This window comes from Lethenteron reissneri, chromosome 22 (genome assembly GCF_015708825.2).
Source record: "Lethenteron reissneri isolate LAM-NWPU_2019-01 chromosome 22, ASM1570882v1, whole genome shotgun sequence".
NCBI classification, from domain to species: Eukaryota; Metazoa; Chordata; class Hyperoartia; order Petromyzontiformes; family Petromyzontidae; genus Lethenteron; species Lethenteron reissneri.
Genome location: NC_083800.1, coordinates 12,984,512 through 13,004,988, shown reverse-complemented (window position 1 = coordinate 13,004,988; position 20,477 = coordinate 12,984,512). Strand labels below are relative to the sequence as shown.

At 51.5% G+C, this 20,477-nt stretch overlaps 1 protein-coding gene across 1 annotated transcript; it reads left to right on the top strand.

Moving 5' to 3' along the window:
* Positions 1–1,112: 1,112 nt before the first annotated feature.
* TNIP2 (TNFAIP3 interacting protein 2) lies at positions 1,113–18,061 on the top strand. The gene is made up of 6 exons (XM_061556611.1): positions 1,113–2,120; positions 8,268–8,504; positions 9,732–9,827; positions 10,607–11,194; positions 13,194–13,304; positions 15,401–18,061. The coding sequence occupies exons 1-6, from the start codon at positions 1,491–1,493 to the stop codon at positions 15,572–15,574; spliced, it is 1,836 nt and encodes a 611-aa protein (XP_061412595.1). The 5' UTR covers positions 1,113–1,490; the 3' UTR covers positions 15,575–18,061.
* Positions 18,062–20,477: the final 2,416 nt, after the last annotated feature.

The window sequence follows — 20,477 nt, the reverse complement described above, 5'->3', positions numbered from 1 at the left end:
ATTGGCAAGTTCGTGGTGGCACGCTTCGCATGTTGATCTAGCGACACCTGGCGTCTGCAACACGTGGCGACTTTCTTGCTCTCTCGCCCTGAGGCCCCCCCCCCCGTCGACGAAGGGAGGAGGAGGCGGCGTCTTGGTGTGGTGGTGGTGGGGGGTGTTGTGGGTGTGGTGGGGGGTTGTGGTGGGTGGGGGGTGTTGTGGTGGTGGGGGGTGTTGTGGGGGTGGATGGGGGGGTGTTGTGGTGGTGGGGGGTGTTGTGTTGGTGGGGTGTGTTGTGGGTGGTGGGGGGTGTGGGGGGTGGGTGGTGGGTGGGGGGTGTGGTTGTTGGGTGGGGGTGTTGTGGGTGTGGTGGGGGTGGTGTTGTGGGTGTGGTGGTGTGGGGGTGTTGTGGGGGTGGGGGGTGTTGTGGGTGTGGGGGTGTGGTGGTGTGGTGGGGGGGGTGTTGTGGGTTGTGGTGGTGGATGGGTGGGTGGAGGGTGTTGTGGTGTGTGGGGGGGGGTGTTTGTTGGGTGTGGTGGGGGGGTGTTTTGGGTGTGGGGGGGTGGGTGTTTTGTGGTGGTGGGGGGTGTTGTGGGTGTGGGGGGGGTGGTGTTGTGGGTGTGGTGGGGGGGTGTTGTGGGTGTGGTGGTTGGGGGGGTGTTGTGGTGTGGGGGGTGTTTGTGGGGTGGTGGGGGTGTGGGTGGTGTGTGGGGGGTTGTTGTGGGATGTGGTGGGTGGTGGTGTGGGAGGGTGTTGTGGGTGTGTTGGTGTGGGGGTGTGGTGGTAGTTGTGGTGGTGGGGGGTGTTGTGGGTGGTGGGGGGTGTGGTGGGTGTGGTGGGGGGGTGTTGTGGGTGTGGTGGTGGTGGTGGGGGAGGGGTGTTGTGGGTGTGGTGGTGGTGGGGGTGTGGTGGGTAGTGGGGGGTGTTGTGGGTAGTGGGGGGTGTTGTGGTGGTGGTGGTGGGGGTGTTGTGGATGTGGTGGTGGGGGGTGTTGTGGTGGTGGGGGGGTGTTGTGGGTGTGGTGGTGGGGGGGTGTTGTGGGTGTGGTGGTGGGGGTGTTGTGGTGGTGGGGGGTGTTGTGGGTGGTGGGGGGTGTGGTGGGGGGGTGTTGTGGGTGTGGTGGGGGGGTGTTGTGGGCGTTGTGCTGCCAGAAGACGAAGAGCGACGTTTGGGACTTCGGCTCTCCGATCGATGGGCACGCCGCGACAACAAACACCAACTTCTACTGCTGCTGCTGCTGTTGTTGTTGCTGCTGTTGGTGACTTTTAATCGGTTTAAAAGTTGTAGGCCACGCGGGTTGTGGCAGCGGCGACAGACCGCGAATCTTGCGACGCAAGATCTCAATCCTCTAGCGGCGGGGCGAGGGGGGGGGTTGTGAGACCTCATCGTCTTACGTGGGTGGTGGTGGTGGTGGTGGTGTTGGTGGTGGTGTGAGACCTCAACATCTTTGCGGGAGGTTGTGGCGTGCGGGTGTTGGTGGTGGTGGTGTGCGAGGCGACATCCTGGGGGCGATGGACGACGAGGCCGAGGAGGCGGCCCCGAGGCCGGCGCGCCACCACCACGACCACCACCACCACCAGCAGGGTGGCCACCACCACGACCACCACCAGCAGCAGGGTGGCCACCACCACCAGCAGCAGCAGGGTGGTGGTGGTGGTCGTGGTGGCGGCCACGAGACCCTCACTTTGCTGCTGCACGAGGCCCGCACCGAGTCGGCTCTTGCTCAGCGGCGGCTCTCGCGGGCCCGACTCGAGCTGCGGGAGACGCAGTCGCGGCTCGCCCGCTACGAGCCCTGCCGGGTGCTCAGCCTGGGGGGCGGTGGTGGTGATGGTGGTGGTGGAGATGGTGGTGGTGGTCGTGGTGGTGGAGGAGATGACGACGGCCGGTGGGCAGCAGCAGCAGCAGGAGGAGGAGAGGAGCCGCTGGCGGTGTTCTCCGTGCGGAGCGGCCGTCACCTGGTGGAGAGCCTCGCCCTGGAGGTGGCGCGGCTGAGTTCGAGGCGCCTCGGCGGCGGTCGTGGCGGTGATGGTGGTGTTGGTGGTCGTGGTGGTCGTGGTGGTGGCGGTGTTGGTGTTGATGGTGGTCGTGGTGATGGTGGCGCGGGGAGGGAGCCGCACGCCACGGGGCTCGGCACAGACGAGGTGAGCCGCGGGGTTGGGGAGGCCTCGTCCTCCTCTTCCTCCTCGTCCTCTTCCTCCTCCTCGTCCTCCTCGTCCTCCTCCTCTTCCTCCTCGTCCTCCTCCTCTTCCTCCTCCTCGTCCTCCTCCTCTTCCTCGTTCTCCTCTTCCTCCTCTTCCTCCTCGTCTGTCCAGGCACGGGCGCAGCCGGCAGAGGGAGTAGTCCCCGCTCTGAGTGATTCTTTAGTACGAGGATGCTTTGGCCTACTCTTCCCCACGCTGCTGGTGGTGGCGTGCCTCGCAAGAGGCTGCAGCGCACTTGGGGAGTTGTTGGTTGGGGATGTCGAGGGGTATAAACCGGTGGTGGTGGTGATGGTTTTGGTGGTGGTGGTGATAGTGGTTGGTGGTGGTGGTGATAGTGGTTGGTGGTGGTGATGGTGGTTGTTGGTGGTGGTGTTGGTGGTGTTGGTGGTGGTGTTGATGTTTGTGGTGGTGTTGGTGGTGGTGTTGGTGGTGGTGTTGGTGGTGCTGTTGGTGGTGGTGATGGTTGTGGTGGTGTTGATGGTGGTGGTGTTGATGGTGGTGGTGTTGATAGTGGTGGTGTTGATGGTGGTGGTGTTGATGGTGGTGATGGTGGTGGGGTTGCTGTTGGTGGTGGTGTTGGTGCTGTTGGTGATGGTTGTGGTGTTGGTGATGGTGGTGGTGTTGGTGGTGGTGTTGATGGTGTTGGTGGTTGTTGGTGGTGGTGTTGATGGTGGTGATGGTGGTGGTGTTGGTGGTGGTGATGGTGGTGGTGGTGATGGTGTTGGTGGTTGGTGTGTGCGGTGTTTTGTGAATTTGAGACGTGTAGTGTGCAGTGTTCTTCTCTCTCTCTCGTGTTCAGAGAGAGAGAGTTGGGGGTGGGGGGCACTTTCGCCGCTAAGACATCACCGGTGGGACGAGGGGCCCGCCACATTTTAAACCATTGGGGGTTTGACACCAGCATGCCTGGTAAGTCAACTCCGTATCAACTCCTTACCTTGTTACAGGCCAATCCAGATCTTGTGGGTCACCCCGTGCCTTTATAAACCTCAACATTCATCTACGGAAACGGTTGTACCCCGTATGGACCTGAAAAGTCGATTTCTCTAGACAAGAATATGGGGTAAACCGTATGGGTTGACGGCAATGATAGTGTCGTGTATAGTAGTGTATGAAAGTGTAGTGTATAGTAGTGTATGATAGTGTAGTGTATAGTAGTGTAGAGTATGATAGTGTAGTGTATAGTAGGATATAGGAGTGTATTAGTGCATACCTGTCAACCGCTTGTCAGTGCCCTACCTTATTACAGCCCAATTCAGACCTTATTGATCAACCCAGGTATGCTGCTCCCTAGCTGTCAACCCAGGTATGATGTTGCCTAGCTGCCAACCCAGCTATACTGCAGCATAGCTGCCAACCCAGGTATGCTGCAGCATAGCTGCCAACCCAGGTATGCTGCAGCATAGCTGCCAACCCAGGTATACTGCAGCATAGCTGCCAACCCAGGTATGCTGCTGCTTAGCAGCCAACCCAGGTATGCTGCAGCTTAGCTGCCAACCCAGGTATACTGCAGCATAGCTGCCAACCCAGGTATGCTGCTGCTTAGCTGCCAACCCAGGTATGCTGCTGCATGGCTGGGTTGACAGCTATGCAGCAGCACGATGGTGGTGGTGGTGGTGAGGGTTGTTGTCACTTGCTGTCTATTGTTGGGGGTCCTCACTCACCAAGGGGGCCACTCGGCGTGTCCTCGTCACACAAAGACAAAGATCCCCCGTGTAGCCTTAACAGACTGCTTGGGCAAGTGCTGTTAGCAAGTAGCAGCGCCTGTGAAGAACGGCACTGTGGCACACGAGGTGGTTCGGTGGCCAGCACCACTCCCGACCGCCTTTGTCTCCCCAGTGGCGATGTTGACTGCACACCGCACCAGGTACTCATTTGAGGCTGAGTCGACCTAGGGGAGGCCCAGGACCGGTACAGATAATCGTCACTGTGGTGTTAGCCGTGAGCGGGAATCGAACCCGGGTTGCCGGTTTCGTAGCGCAGCGCGCTAACCGCTCCACCACCGCTCCCTCTACATGCGCGCCTGCTCCATCCACTGCTGGATGGAGACTCTCCATCCGATCTCACGATCCATTCTTGTACGATCACCTGTTTCTTATTTATATCTGAGTATGTGTCTCTACGTTTATCTACGTACAGTTTGTGTATCCTTAGATTGACTGAATATGGTCCATAGTTTGGGTTTGCGTGGCCACAATCGCACCATTGTGGCTTGTTTTTGGGGCCGTCCATAAATGACGTCACGCACCTAGTGGGGGGGGGGGTCAGACATTTGTGACGATGTGTGACGAAGGGGGGGGAGACGATGGACTTATAAACAAACAAGCACGGAACAATCATTTGTTTATAAGTCCATTGTCTCTCCTCCAGCCACTATGGGCAGGAATTCCACACAACTCTCTCATTGTTCTCTACCCCAATCCCCCTCTCTCTCCATTTAAGGCCTCGACACAGAGGCGTTGTCTTTCTGTTTGTCTGTGTGTGTCTCTCTCTGTTTGTCTATGTGTGTGTCTCTCTCTCTCTCTGTGTGTGTGTCTCTCTCTGTGTGTCTCTCTCTGTGTCTCTCTCTCTGCTTGTCTGTCTATGTGCCTCCGTGTCTGTGTTTTGTCTCTCAAATTTAGCAATCTTTGGAAGAATGTAATCAACCAGGTGGAGTGTTGACTGTTAGGTTAGCCGACTCTCTGTGTTGTATTGCATTATATTTCTAAGTTTACTATGTTTGTTTTCTTTTTCATTTGTACCTGATGACGATTGCTTGTGTTGCAATCGAAACGTCGTATGCTATTATTATTTAATTTATTTTCTTTCTACGTGCCTTTACCGAAAGAACCAAAGAGTAATTACTGCAGTCACGACAGCTTCAAATCAAGTGGTAATAATAGTTTTTTTTATCCATAATATAGTATTTTTGTAGCATCGCGTATGACTACATTAACGACACGTATTTACACGATCGAACAAACAAAAAACCCCTTTATTATGGATAATATTGGTCGCGAAAACCTACTATTAAGTGTTAAATGGCCTTCATGCAAACAACGGCCTGCGTGGGATGCATTTGAGGAGCTTTGGTTCCGTTTTGCAAGTTCAGTCTTGTTTGTGTGTTGGTTTGTGGGTGTGATGTGCATGTGATGTGTGTGTGATGCCTGGGTGTCAGTCATCCCATACCACCTGGGTCCGTCTCGTGACCTATCAGCGACGAGGGCCTTCGACACTTTACATTGGCCTCAAAGTGCTCCTAGCCACTTATCACCGAATGGCGGCTGTTGTGAGTGTGATGTGTGTGGTTGTGATTGTGTCTGGGTGTGATTGTGTGTGGTTGTGATTGTGTGTCGGTGTGATGTGTGTGGGTGTGTGTGTGGCTTGTGTGTCAGCATAGAACTGGGTGACCTTCTGAGCAATCTGTTGGACAACCAAATCGCTCTCGAAATCACTCAACTCGACCACCTGCGACTGCTTTGTCCACATCTGAGCGAGTAGTTGCTCAGCAGCCAATTAAACAGCACGTTCAGGATTGTAACAACAAATCACAGTTCACAAACACGCAACGCGATGAAGTCCATCACTAGAAATCGCTGAGCGGATCGTCGCTTGAAAGTGGAGTATGCCTCTGCTTTGAGCAACCGGTTGTGCAACTGCTCGCAACTTGTCGCAGAGGCGTCCACATGTGAGCAATTCTGATGCACGCATCTGAGTAGTACAGACGACCGCGGCAGATGTTGGACCCAACTTTGAGACGGTGTGTGTCACGAGCTCAGCGCGTGATCTGACGGTCCCGTGTTGACTATGACAGCTGATTGTGTTAGGGCATATGTTACGTATGTGTGCTGAACTTCTATCGCACCGTATGTCGCCAACCGTGCTAATCGCAGGTGCGGGGGAAGGGCAACGTAAGGCAATGTTGGTTACGGACGTAAATAGCGGATCGTTGCTTGAAAGCGGAGTAAATATATTTAGTTCACTGAAAAATTGATGCGTGTGTCACACATCGAAGATCTAAGCTGTCACACATCGATTACTTCATTTGAAAAACACTTATCGCAACTTATTTGCAACTCAGGAACCACCATTACCACACAATACAGTTGCAAACTGGGAGATGCGCTGGTGCCAAGGTTTATTTTACAGCAGTATAATATACTTGTAGAAATAAACACATGGATGTAGAAAGCTTGAGCATTTAACATGTTTATGATATAGTCGTCGTGGCAACCAATGGAAAACTACGGTAAATGATTCAAGAACTGTAGAAAGAAGCCCTAAAGTTGAATTGAGTTATTCATGAACAAAACAAAAGTCGAGCACAGGTTTGCTAAGGAACTAGAACTTGTGGAAGGGACACGACTAGAAAACAACATCATGCATCATCGTGTCCACGCCTGTTCGCTGCAACGTTTAACTGACATCGCACGGTCATGCGATATTAATAATTTGCAGTCGCTGTACCTCTCATTATGCGTGGACCCTGGTGTATCGTGAGTGCCGATTTACGCTGCATCGTGTGTGCAAATCAAGTATTTTCCCCTCCGGGGATGCCGAATTGAAAGCGGCGCGGGGGTACGGATCGTTCAATTGATCCCAGAGCGATTACTCCCAAGCAACAACTTGCATTTTTCAATTAATGATCCCATTTCCAACTTAATTGTGGACCAAGCAAGTTTTTATACCACGTAATGAGTGTTACGACAGCTTCAAGTTGAAGAGAGATCAGGATGAGTCATTTGCAAGAGTGACCTGGGTCACATATATGACACCAGAAATGAAGTGTTCACAGGATGAAAACCACATCAGTCTGCGTGACTTTAATATATACAGCACGTTGTGCGAACACTTATCCCGCATGCACGTACAGAGATGCTGCCAGCCTGTAATGGCGATTGGCGCGCCGGACTTGCAGTCCAGAGGTTGTTTGCTCGATCTCCCAGCGTGGCGGTTCCAATGATGGGCCAAGTTTCTTGTCCAGTCAGATGGTTGTGAGTTGAAATCCTACCTGGGGTACGACTGAAGGCTATTGTTGTCCCTCCAGGGTTCATGAAATTGGCACTCGTTTGTCATGCACAGTCGGCGAAGGACCATTGCGTCAAATGTGACAGCATTCGCATAAACAGCTCTTGGCTGCCGTATACCAGCGTATCTCGAGTGATTTGTTTGATCCACGAGGGCGGGGGGGGCGACCACGGGGAGGGCGGCACCACTCCTTGGAAGGTCACAGTCCACCTGGAACGTCGACCGCCAACTGAAGTGCGCAATTTGCTGGAGCTTGCGCGTCAAGACGGGGCGGCGTGTCCACAAAGTGACAGCTGTCTCCCTCTCGAACTAAGCTCTCGATCGCGAGGAGGAACGGGCGCAGATGCAACGTTGACGTTCATGACGAGGTCAAGCCATTGGATGCCAAATTAGTCCCGTTTTGTGGAAAGTCTCAATTACTCTGTGGGTAGAATGGCTCTCACCAAAGGAATTTTCTATGTTTACCCCTCATCGGTCGTGACAGCCACCCCATCGCTTATTTCAGCTGAGAGTTCACATTGTGGTCACTGAAGTGTGAAATGAGTGCTTGGCATGGTGGTGCCAATATCACCGTTGCTGGGAAAACGAAATAGTGTGCCGACGTTCACTGCTGGCTCTACCAATTATTGTTGTTGTAGTATAATTTATTTTACGAGGAGATAAAATATATGCCTTACTGATCGTCAAAGGTGCTTATGAGCGCATTTGCACCAATATTCTAACTATATTAATAAAGATAGAATTGTATATTGTTACCTGTGTGCTTATGATTTGGGGGAAAGTAGCCACATTGCACTAAGAGTTTTATTTCTGAGCCCAGATCATAATTATAATCAGTGACAAGTGATTATCTGAATCGGTTCGGGGCCTCCCCCCCCTTCACCAAACCCGTCCTGACCGTCGTGGTGAAGTATGGTCAAACAGCCTCCATGACCGACAGGGCGTGGGGGAGGCCTTCATCTATTCATGGATTGACAAGGTGCTGTAAATGATAATATATTTGTGATTGTGTTGGTGTTCTTTTGGTCTCCTTGTCTTCATTTTCACGTGCGTGCTTGCGCGCGCGTGCTTATACCTGTACAGCTGTTGGATGTGATCATGGTGCTGGAGCGGTCTCTGTCGGAGAAGGATGCGAAGTGGGCCGAGGCGTTGAAGGACGGGGCGGGCGAGGACCTGCCGGGCGATGGGGAGCGCGGTGACGTGCCCGCTCACGAGCTGCGCGTGCGCCTCGCTGCTGCCACCGAGATGTGCCAACAGCTCAGCCGCAGGCTTCGGCAGGACGGGCCGGGCAGCACGAGAGTTCGGGACGCCGTCAAGGAGGTATAATAACCGTCCCCCCGCCTTTGTGCCCAACGCGCCGATCGTGAGCGCGCGATGCCTGCCGTAAGTTGTCTTGCGCCGCTGTGGCGCTTTGGCGACCTGCGGCTCCGGAATGCCGCGTGCCGCCTCTTCACCGGCTGCTTCGTGACGTTATTTTTGAAGGAGCACCGTGTCATATGCACATTGCATTGCGGCTCTTGAAATATTTATTATTTTATACCGAATTTGAACAAAAAAATCGCTCTTCCTGTTATTTTGGTTGCCCAACTCCTGCTCTGCAATAATGTACGGTCCTGCCATGGTGCAACAGTGAGCGTTTTTGTAACTTTTTGACCCCGCCCCTACTGGACATGTTTGGAAAAAGATCTTCATAGCTCATCGGATTTCCTCAGGATAAATTAAGATTCTGATTCTGCTTGTACTGGACTTGCAATTCAGAGGGTCGCTGGTTAGATTTCACGATGGACTGGTGAGCACACGAGACTTGCAATCCAGAGGTTGCGGGTTTAGGGGCGAGATGTGAACTCCCTCGCCTGCGTATGCAGGAGGTTGTGGGTTCAATCCCGACCCTGACGCCTGTTGTATATTTAGAGTTTGCCTTTTTCTCCGTGTAGTCGTGTAGATTTTTCTCCGGGTCCTCCAGTTTTTGACTACTGCTATTTCCACGTGATAAGCCACTTCGAATGAGCTATCATTTGTGGCCAGATCGCTTCTGAAAAAGAGCTAAAAAGCTCCGTGGGCTTTACCTGGAAAAAAAAAAAAGTTTAAGTTTGTTCTCCCAGCACGGCAGTTGAAACGATGAGCAAGTATTTAACGCTTCCAGTTTTTACCACGCACTACTGCGGACATCTTCATCTCATTCGGCTCCTGAAGGTGCCCGCAGCAGTGCGTGGTGAAAGATTGCGAGAGGATACTCTCTGTACGTGGCCTAGCCTGGAAACAACAGTAGTTTGCGTAAAAATTCACTTTCAATTTCGAATCAAATATTTAACAAGATTTTGCCAGTGCTGTGACCATTACTACTGCGCTCGCAGGTTTGCAGAAACCAACAGGAGCGGTGGGACACGCGTGGAAAACCGGTCGTTGCACAAGTGCAATAAAACAAAAGCGGCTACTTGCATACCCACGTTCGCCTTGACTTCCACCCGTGGCCTTGCTGATACTCTGTTTGTCGTTAGTCAAATCAAGGTTAAATTGGAGCCCTGTGTGCGTGCTTGCGTGAGACAGGAGTGGTCAGGTGAAGAGGACCGTCAGCAAAAGGCGTTGCAGCGATTGGCTCAACTGGAAGAGGAGAACGAAAAACTGCGCAGCGACCTCAGTCACGTAAGCACAAAACGCCGCGGCGCATGACGCCTACTCTCAGCTTTCCAAGGTGCCGAGTTGAAAACCTCACAGGACTCCGTGACGAGGCCTCGGTGAACACTGTAATGTGCGTGCAGCTCCGATTGATGACGCAGGTCTTGTTGACGAGGTGCGAGAGGGGACTTTTACAGGTCATTGTCGCCAAGAGAGATGAAGGCCGGTGGTTGAGATGGAGCGATCACGTCCAATAGGACGTGGAGATGATGGAGCGATGAAATTGTCTCACGTGCAGGCGCGAGATTGATTATTACATTACAGGGGTGCTGAGGTGGCAAGACGTTTACTCCCTCACCTGGTATGCAGGAGGTCGTGGGTTGGATCCCGACCCTGACGCCTGCTGTATATTTGGAGTTTGCGTGTTCTCCCCGTGGTTGCGTGGTTTTTTTCTGGGTAATCTGGTTTTTCCCTCCACATTTTAGAATCAAGATGTGTGTAGAGTATTTGGCTGCTGTACATTTCCACGTGATAAGCCGCTTCCTTGAACTATCATTTGTGGCTAGGTCGCTTCTGAAAAAGAGCTACATAGCTCAGTGGGCCTTACCTGGTAAAATAAAAAAAAGGAAGGTACACATTTAAGATTACATATTGTATTAATGCCAGATTTTAAAATGTTACTCCTCTGCATACTCTCTGCCAACGCTCAGCACGTTGTCGTTAAGAAGTTCATCGTTACTTTGCCAACACGTTTTTTGTACCGCCACATGGCCCACGCTGCCCCGTCTCTGTGCCGCGCGGAGCAGGAGAGGGAGGAGAACGTGCGCTGGAGACATTACGAAGCCTCGCTGCAGGAGTGCATTCAGAGCCTGCAGTCGCAGGTCTTGCAGCTGCACGGCCAACTCGCCGCCGCGTCCGGCGAAGGCGGCGGCGCGGCGACCTCGAGCGACCCCGCGGACCCGCGGCACGGCGGCGAACCGGCGGCCTCCGAAGCGTCTTGGCGCCGGCCGGATCACGCCAGGGCCGTGCCGGTGGAGGCGCTGGACTCGAGCCAGTGGCGGAACCCCGGGGAGGCGAGGTCCGTGTGCTGCGGCGACGCCCTGCAGAGGCACTTCGACGCGGAGGAGTTGAACGCTCTGCGGGCGGAGGTAGCGAGACTGAAGGGCATGCTGGAGGAGATTCTCGGAGGCCAGGATGTGGAGGAGCTGGCCTCGCTGAGGGCCTTCGTGGGATCCCAGGAGAATAAGATCGCCAGGCTGCAGGCGGAGCTGCACAGGAAGGACGCAGCTCACAGGGAGCTGCACGCAATGTTGCGGAAAGTGGAGGTGGAGCGGGCGGATGAGCGCAAGTCTTCAAAAGATTACAAGGAAAACATTGACTTGCTGAAGCAGCAGGTGAGTGATCCTCGTAGCTGGAACATTCGCGGTCAACGATGATGGTGGCGCTCGTTTTGATAAATGTGCTGTAATTGCGTAGGTTATCCGTGGTTGTGTAGGCTATCCGTGGTTGTGTAGGTTATCCGTGGTTGCGTAGGTTATCCATGGTTGCGTAGGGTTATCCGTGGTTGTGGAGGTTATTCGTGGTTGTGTAGGCTATCCGTGGTTGTGTAGGTTATCCGTGGTTGTGTAGGTTATCCGTGGTTGTGCAGGTTATCTGTGGTTGCGTAGGTTATCCGTGGTTGTGTAGGTTATCCGTGGTTGTGTAGGTTATCCGTGGTTTTGTAGGTTATCCGTGGTTGGGCAGGGTTATCTGTGGTTGTGTAGGTTATCTGTGGTTGTGTAGGTTATCCGTGGTTGCATAGGTTATCCGTGGTTGTGTCGGGTTATCTGTGGTTGTGTAGGTTATCCGTGGTTGTGTAGGTTATCCGTGGTTATGTAGGTTATCCGTGGTTGTGATGCTGCTGCGTAGCTCGGCGATGTGTTTTCAAGTCGTCCCGCCTGTTGTTTGGCACGATGTCCGACGTTTCGCTCCACGTACCGGCGGCTGCTTCAGCACGTGGAGCTAAACGTCGGACAACGCACGGCACAATGCAAAACCACAATGGAGGGCTCATGTCATTTCCTCTGTTTTCATGCAACAAGCCTGGTTACAGTGGCCACGTGGAATGCAGTGTATACACTATCACTTCCTGTATTTCCTGGCTGATGCACGATTTGATCAGCTGCTCAGAGGGTTGAATACAGCTGCATGCAGTACGTTTCATTGGATGCACCAAAGCGACGTGTGGCAGAGTTTGTACAAATGCACTTGTGTTGAGCTGCGCTAAACCTGCCGTGCTTTATTACATCCACAACGTTGACCGCACGAGACTTGACGATCGTGCGCCAACTCCTGGCTTTCGCGTTTTGTGCATTACATCTTTTATACCATTTACATACAAGGAGGGATGTTAAAATCCTGTGCTTATTCTAGAGCGATGGGTTTAGTCGACATTCCAGGCAAGGTGTTTACAAGTTTTCCAAAATTATGAAGAGTTGGTCGGCGATACTGAAATTGATCAGGTTGTCGGTGGTATGTGTAAAGAGGGCGATGATGCTCATAATGAAAAACGGCAGAGAGGCTCACCTTTTTTAGAAGATGTTTTGGTCGGTAATATACATACATTATGTACATACATATTACGTATGTTGATTAACTGTGAATAACCCAACTAATAATAGAGATGCATTGTAATTTATATGACTAACTTAACCCCCCCCCCCCCCTCTGAGCTTCGCACCCAATTGGCTCACAAATGACGACATCACATTTACCCCCAACTCTATTTAAGACTGAAACAGGAGGAGGATTTCTGCACAATTCTGGCTGTCGCCTGATGAAGCTGGTTGTTGTAATTATCGGCGAAGTGTCGTACTCAAATGGTAAATGTTGTGGGTTTACTCTCCAACACACCCGGTGTGAACGTTTTGTTTACGTGACAAACCTTACTATACTCTTTGGTTCTTTCGGTAAAGTCACTTAGGTAGAAAAATATTATAAAAATAAAAAAATATTTTTCACGACGTTTCGGTCGCATCCCCGCACGCAAGCACATCAGTTGTGTTAATGGGGGAGATTAGGGAGAGAGATTAGCATGTCAAAGTAAATGAGCTTCCGTCGCCGCATAAGAGCACCGTAGCCGCATGTGCGCACAGCATCAGTGTTAATGGGAGATTAGCACTATGTTAATGGGAGAGATTGTGTAACACAAGCTGCGGTGCTGCCAACTGTGCTGTGAGAGGCAAGCGCGTCAACGCAAGAGAACCACCGCAACATACTAATTAACCATATCAGGTGGTGGCAGGTTTAACGACACATTTATATTTATGCGATTAAATAAATAAATAAACCTTATGGATGACGATGATGATGACGACCACCTCTGCCTGCACCGTGTGCTGACCGTGAGAGCAGATGATCATATACCAAGAGGACTTCAGGTCGGAGAGGAACGACCGCGAGAGGGCACAGGCGTCTATCCAGAAGCTGCAAGAGGAAAATGCGAAGCTACGCCAGCAGGCCTCCGTAAGAAGCCAGTCCACACCCACCAGAGTCGTGTTTTTCACTGATATCTCCTTGTCGCGTCACCGCTTCTCTCTGTATGTACAGTAATGTATGTGTAGTGACTGTGAATGTCACTGTGTGGTGCCGGGCTTGCGAGGCCACGGCGGTTAATGTGTTGTCATTATGTGTAGCCCGCTTACTGGGCGTAGTACCACCAGCCCTAGCGGGGCTTGGGTGACCGCTGGACAGTGCAGAGGCACCACGTACAGTGTGCGGTGCGGGCTCCCGGTGAGGGAGCGAGAGGGAGTGTCAGCCAGCCAGGGTTACATTGGGATATGATACGCTGGTTGACCTGCCGACACGTGACTGGATGATATTGGTGGGGGGCCACCGGTGGACGGGGGCCGCTGGGTGGTCACGTGGTATAGAGTAGCTCTTGGGAGCCTTCGGGAAAGAGCTCGAGAGATCTAGAAGGTGGGCGGGGTGAGAGGCGGAGCCATTTTCAGCCCGGGCCGATATACCTGGGGGCCCGTGAGGGGCTCGGGGTTCTTCGGGTTGTTGGTGAAGAAAATCCACGTCGGGTTGAAGAAGCCTCTAGCCATGCGGTCCGGGACCCAGCTCGTGGTCCAGACTGGGATAGTGGGACTGTGTCTAGCTCTGCCGTAGTGTGGTTAGATGGGTGTTCAACACCCGAGTGTAGGTCACGTTATGTTGTGTTGTGTTGATGTAATAAATAGTGTTGCTCCCAAGACAACGTCAGCGACTCGGTTGGACTCACTACATATGCAAGAGGTCCGCATACTTGCTGCTCTGATCGACGATAATGTACAACTCCGGCTTAATCCATCTGAGGTTCCAGTTCGATTTAAAAAGTGTCAAAACATGAACTTGTACGTATGCATGTTGAACTTTTTTCGTGCCACGCCAATCAAAGGTGCAGGGGAAGGACAACAAAAACTGAATGCAAAAAGCAGTACGAAAGAAATTAGTTTTCAAATTAGATTTCAAAGTGCATAACTCCAGTAGCTTCCTAATAGCCAGTGGCCTGTGTGTCGCTGCGTCTTTCAACGCAGACAGCTTCCATCCCGTCCAGCATTTGATGTTTGATGTCCATTCAGACAAAAAATCTTTGGTTATTTTACCAGATAATGCTCACTGAGATAGTTATCTCTTTTTCAGAAGCGACCTGGCCACAAATTATAGCTAAACGAAGTGGCTTGTCATGTGGCAATTTATCGCAGCCAAATAATCCAAACGCATTTTTCTAAATGTGAAGAGAGAAACTGGAGGACCCGGAGAAAATTTCACACGACCACGGGGAGAGAGACATGCCAACTCCAAATATACAGCAGGCATCAGGGGTTGGGATCGAACCCACGACCTCCTGTACACCAGGCGAGGTAGTTAACATTCTCGTCCATCAGCACCTTCCACTGTTCCTGCCATCACTATCCCCTGCAGCTGGTCACCACACTGATCACCTGTCCGAAATTTTGGAGTTTCGTGACCTACTGGCCGTTAGTCCTTGGCTGATGTTCCCAACGCTAAAGCATTATAATTCGCTGTTGTTTGCCAAACATCATTTAACCTTTATGGCTTTATAGTTGCACGGTGATCGTGACTTTGCGCCTGGTGAAATGTAGTGTGAATCAGCATTCATTGAGTAGAAAACCATGTTCACCCAGCGGTACCGATGGCTACACTGGCCAGTGTGGAAGAGTGGGACAAAATACCCTTCTGCCAGCAGTACCGAATGTCAACGTTTTAGGCGCTAGTGTGATCATGTTTTCGATCCCGACCCTGATGCCTGCATATTTGGAGTTTGCAAGTCTCTCTCCCCGTGGTTTCGTGGATATTTCTCCGGGTTGTTTGTTTTTCTCTCAACATTTAGAAACGTGCGTTCGGAGTATTTGGCTGCTATAGATTTCCACGTGATAATAAGCCACTTCGTTGAGCTACCATTTTTGGCAAGGTCGCTTCTGAAAAAAAGCTACATAGCTCAATGGACCTTACTTGGTGGAATATTTTTTCAAATAGGTTTTCAATCTGCGTATGGATGTGTTTGTGTGCGTTTGTGTTTGTGTGCGTTTGTGTTTGCGTGCGTGTGGCCTCATAAGAGCTTGGAGAGGATGAGCCCCAGAGCTATGGAGGGCGGTGGGCCCCATCGATCGGACAGGCTCAACCCTGACATCGAGCCGGCTGAGCGCGTGGCTGGGCAGGCGTCTCCCGAGGGCGCCACACCAAGACCAAGAGATGAGGCGCTGGGCTGGCAGGGCGCCCGGAGGTATTGAGGCTGTGCTGTTGGCCCAGCCTTAGCGAGTGAGGGTGCGCAAGCGAGCTCATGTCTTGAGCGTTCGAGGTTCCCAGCTACCCAGCTTCCCGATGGCGTTCGGGTCGAACCGCACGTTGGACAGCTTCGTGGTCCATCCTAAACCACATCTGCTGCACAAACCGTGGCAGCAGCGTGCGACCGAGGTCATCCAGAACAGACCGTACAATGCATAACGATGCAAATGCCCGATCCACAAATACGAAGGAGACATCGCAGCGATACAACCCTGCTCGTCCTGACGTCTGAATTGACCATCTGAATGTGAAATTGTAGTCGTTCTGTATTTACATCAGCCGTACGAACGAAGAAAGACGTCTAGGTTTTGCTCCACGTGCTGGTCAAATCCGCAATGAGAAAACCCGCGATGGGCAAAGTCTTAAGTGTATATCGTGTTACATATACTCCTGAAGTGCAGTGTATCGTCCGCACACACAAACAATACTAAATGTTTATATAATACACTAGCTTTACTACCCGGCTTCGCCCAAGACCTAGGATACTTGTCTTGGATTAATACACGGCCTACGCGGAGGGTGGGGGGGGGATGCGTGACGTCAACAGGCAAACTGCGTCACGCTGCCGCATGCGGGTGACATCACAGATTTCGAACAGACACACCTATTCACAAATTTCCCTTTTATATATTTAGAATTATGCTAAAATATTCAGATCTACTGTGTGACATGTATTGGGAGGCCAACCATGTCCTTTGACCAGCAGCAAACATAGTAGCATTGCATTTCATCCCAACATTCGCTCACTTTTAAAAAGCACGACACTAATTATTTCTGGGTATAAAATCTCTCAAGTTCGACTTTGTTGCGGAATGGAGCCCCAGGGGAACTCATCCGCAGATCTTAAAGTCCGACGCAGTGCCCCACCACCCCATTTGTCAAGTTTGGATTGAAATAGATATTCTTTCAAAAATAAGCATCATATGTGTGGTTTGAAAGACATGTTTATTTAAGACTCAGATTTACTTGAAAAAAAGTGATTTTACAAACGTCAATGTAAAAAAAAGTTATCTTTTAACTTTCCTCTTAGCATATAGTTAATGCTTGTTTTGCACGTTGTCATTTATGTTGTGATGTGTACAGTATTCCCTCGTTATTCGCGAACTCTCTATCCACGATTTTGGCTATCCGTGAATTGCATCTGGAACTCTACACGACAACTGCATCGAGAGAAAGAGATAAAGTGATGAGAGAGCGAGAGAGAACTTCTCAAATTTTTAGAAGTGTCTGCAGACGTTGCGTGTACGATAACCATAGGCCAATATCGTTTACCGCGGAATTTGCTATTCACAAGCATTTCCGGAACGTATCCTTCCTCGCGAATAACGAGCGAAAAGCTGTACTCAACACCATTGTGCATTTTGATAAAAGCATCCAAATTGGGGTGTTTTTTTCTGTGTGCAATATCTATTATATTACTCCTTGGTTATTTCGGTAAAGTCACGTAGAAAGAAAATATCTACGTGACTTTACCGAAAGCACCAAAGAGTAATTCCTGCAGTCACGAAAGCTTCAAGTCTATAATATTGCTGCAGATCTCTTCAGAACGTGCGCTTGGAGTACTCGGAAGGAGCTGTTATAATTGGGCCCGGTGCAGTGTCCAGGCCTGCTCAGGGCCCCCCGTGGAAGCAAGAAATCCGCCGCCATCGGCCGAGGCCACGCGTCTCGTTGGACGCTGCATTTCTGATGATGATCATGAGCAATGTATGTAGGACTTATTTTGCACCGTACATAGCCAAACATGCTATTCAGAGCTGAGGGGGGGGGGGGGGGCGAAGCAGCCACGGGTCATCTTCGAGATCAAGGGTATTATTTTAGATGAGTTGGAGTAAGTTCCTATTGAGCTCGCAAACAAAATGGCCAAATCACAGAATCTGATTTGATCGTTTCTTGATTGAAATTGTATATTCTTTCTGCCTTGTCCTTCACGAAGTTAGATATCAGATGTTTTGGTGGTGGCCCCTCTTCAGATGAGGGGGATAAATCGATTTTGTGGTTGGAGATCACACTTCAAGTGTGGTGGCATTGAGAAAGTTAAAATGTTAAAGATGGCTGCCAGAGGAGCACATGAGATGTGTTCACGTCTCAGCCACGCACACCTCTGCAATTCACCCGTACACGAGTCCACCTCCACGAGGGGAGCTCTGGGTATCTACTGTTATCGTGTTTTTTTCCCGATTGTAGTAATCTGTCTTATTTATAATATTCAGCTTTATTACTTTTAAATGATAGTACCTTAGTTACATTGATAGTTTAAACAAAATGGCTTGTATTCTCTATATTACAAGTGTTGGGAATTCATCTAAATTTTATTTTATGTAACATGCTCAAAGATGCCTCCACTGTGGTGTATAATAAAGATTATTTAATGTTTGTAAATGATGTAAACACCTTTTAAGATATTTGGTAGAAAATAAATCCTTTAAAAGTAATATTGATTTGTGACAATATATTTAACCATTTTCATTTAAAAAAATGTTTGAAAGTGACTACCCATGATAAAGTCACCAGGAATGTATTTATCCCATTGGAGATCAGGAGCTAACCTGGATAGTGTCTGGATGGTCGACCACCGGGCACAGATCCATCCCCCATATAGCCTTCATAGGCTTGTGGAGCAAGTGCTGTTAGCGAGCACCTGTGAAGTCCGGCGCGGCACACGAGGGTGTTGGGTGGCCAGCAAAGTCAATGCCACCGTTGTCAACTCGTGGGGAATGGGGAGCCATTGTGTACGTTTGGTGTGTGTCTTTGTGTACGCGCTGCGCTATGAACCTGACGACCCGGGTTCGATTCCCGTTCATGGCTAACACCAGTGACGATTATCTGAACCGGTCCTGGGCCTCCCCTAGGTCGACTCAGCCTCAAATGAGTACCTGGTGCGATGTGCAAACATTACTACTGGGGAGACAAAGGCGGTCGGGCGTGGTGCTGGCCACTCACCCCCTCGTGTGCCGTTCCAGCCTTCATAGGTGCTCGCTAACAGCACTTGCTGTTACAGTCTGTTAAGGCTATATGGGGGATCTTTGTCTGTGTACATCAGTGGGGAGTGGTGGTGCAGTGGTGAGAGCACGACGCTGTGAACCTGGCGACCCGAGTTGGATTCCCACTCACGGCCAACATAGGTGACGAATATCTGAACCGCTTCTGGGCATCAGCCTTAAAATAAGTGCCTGGTGTGTGAATGTGGGGGCCGACGTCTGCCCTTTCCACTCCCTCCTCCACCGCGTCGATCGGCCCCCGCCGACCGGGTGATCGGGCCCCCCTGCGTTAGCGCCCCCTCTGAGGGACATCGCTAAATCTCTGGCTCACCGCCGCGTGGGGTTATTCTACACCCGCACACCAACGCTAATGCTACAGCGGCGCGAACACGTGCGCACCTGTAGGCGATTATTGTAACGAGCGCTCAGGCTGCGGGGCTCTGCCCTCACTCTCGCCGCTCGTCCGCCCACGCAGCTGCTCCACCACACACACACAAATCACACTGCACCGATGCTCTGTGCTAATGTCTTTATTCGCGGCGCAAAAAACTCTGCACTGCCCGGAGGAAAATATTTCGCGAGAAGAGCCTCGCCTAACTCTGCCTACCTACCCAAGCACTCAAACGTCCTACCACGCACCTCGAAGCTGTACTCACGGCGTCGCACGGAGGCTGTGAGAGTCAGAGGGAGGACGAGAGAGAACTTTACCTATCACTGCTTCGTAGCAGCACTCATCACATGGATGCTGGGGAGCAGGGAGTGGGTCTTGACGGCCCAGAGGTTGAAGACAAGAGACCGAAAATCGTCCTGGGTCACTCTTTTTATTCCTTAAATTTCAAAGGACCAAGGGTGACGTCGCCAATCGTGCGCTTACCTGCGCTGTTGCTACTTAGGAACTTTTTCTCCCGTGGCCTAATCCCCTCGCTTCAAAGGGCCGGGATGGCGTTTGTCCCATGCGACCAATCGTGCGCCTACCTGTGGTTACTGCCCCCTTGTTACCGGCCACCCATTGTCCCTCGTTGCCCATTGTCTAGAAAGGCGCCCGGCTGGCGAACACAAACCCCGCGAGAGTATTCGGTGAGGCCGAGATGAGGGTCGGCGGTAGTGCGGCGTTGTAACTCATTGTGGTTGGCCCAAGGAACCTTTTCTGGCTGCACCCATACAATTTTAGGGGCACCGCAATGTAACCTGTCCTGCAAGGGTCGGCCAATCTCCTGGCACCGGGAAACCATGGGAATTCCCCTCTAGGGGCCCTTCGGATTAAAACCCGATGTGCCAGGCAATCCCCCGCCAGGACACTACGTGTGTGCGCTGCGTGTGGGTGTGTGTTTAGTGCAGGGGCCAGGAGTCACGGTGCTTGGCACCACATAAACATCAACACTGGGGAGACAACGGCAGCCGGGCATGGTGTTGGCCTTCCCCATCCTCCTCGTGCCGGCTTTATTCGGTACGCACTTACCACAAGAGTTTAAGGCTATAGGAGGGATCTTTGTCTGGGTGTGTACGTATCTTAAGTACGAACCCAGGAACTCGTGGGTTCAGGCATGGGGTACAAGGTGCTGCGGGTTTGAGCACGAAGTCGAGCATTGGATTTTAGGTGTTGCGGTTGTTTGTGTAAAGTAGTAACTCGGCGGGAGACGACTTCACGGGTAGCACACTCTTTTATTTCACCAACTTATAGTTACACGGGTGACTAACACCCACTTAGTTACACGGGTGGCTAACACCAGCCTAACCCACACAGTTCTCCTGGCTACACCGACACGGGCTCTTACGCCCCGTAACCTCTCGGAACACACCCGGCCAGGGTGTCCGTCTCGACTCTGGGTCCCACCGTCCCGACCCACACGGGCGTCGGACCACGGGTCCC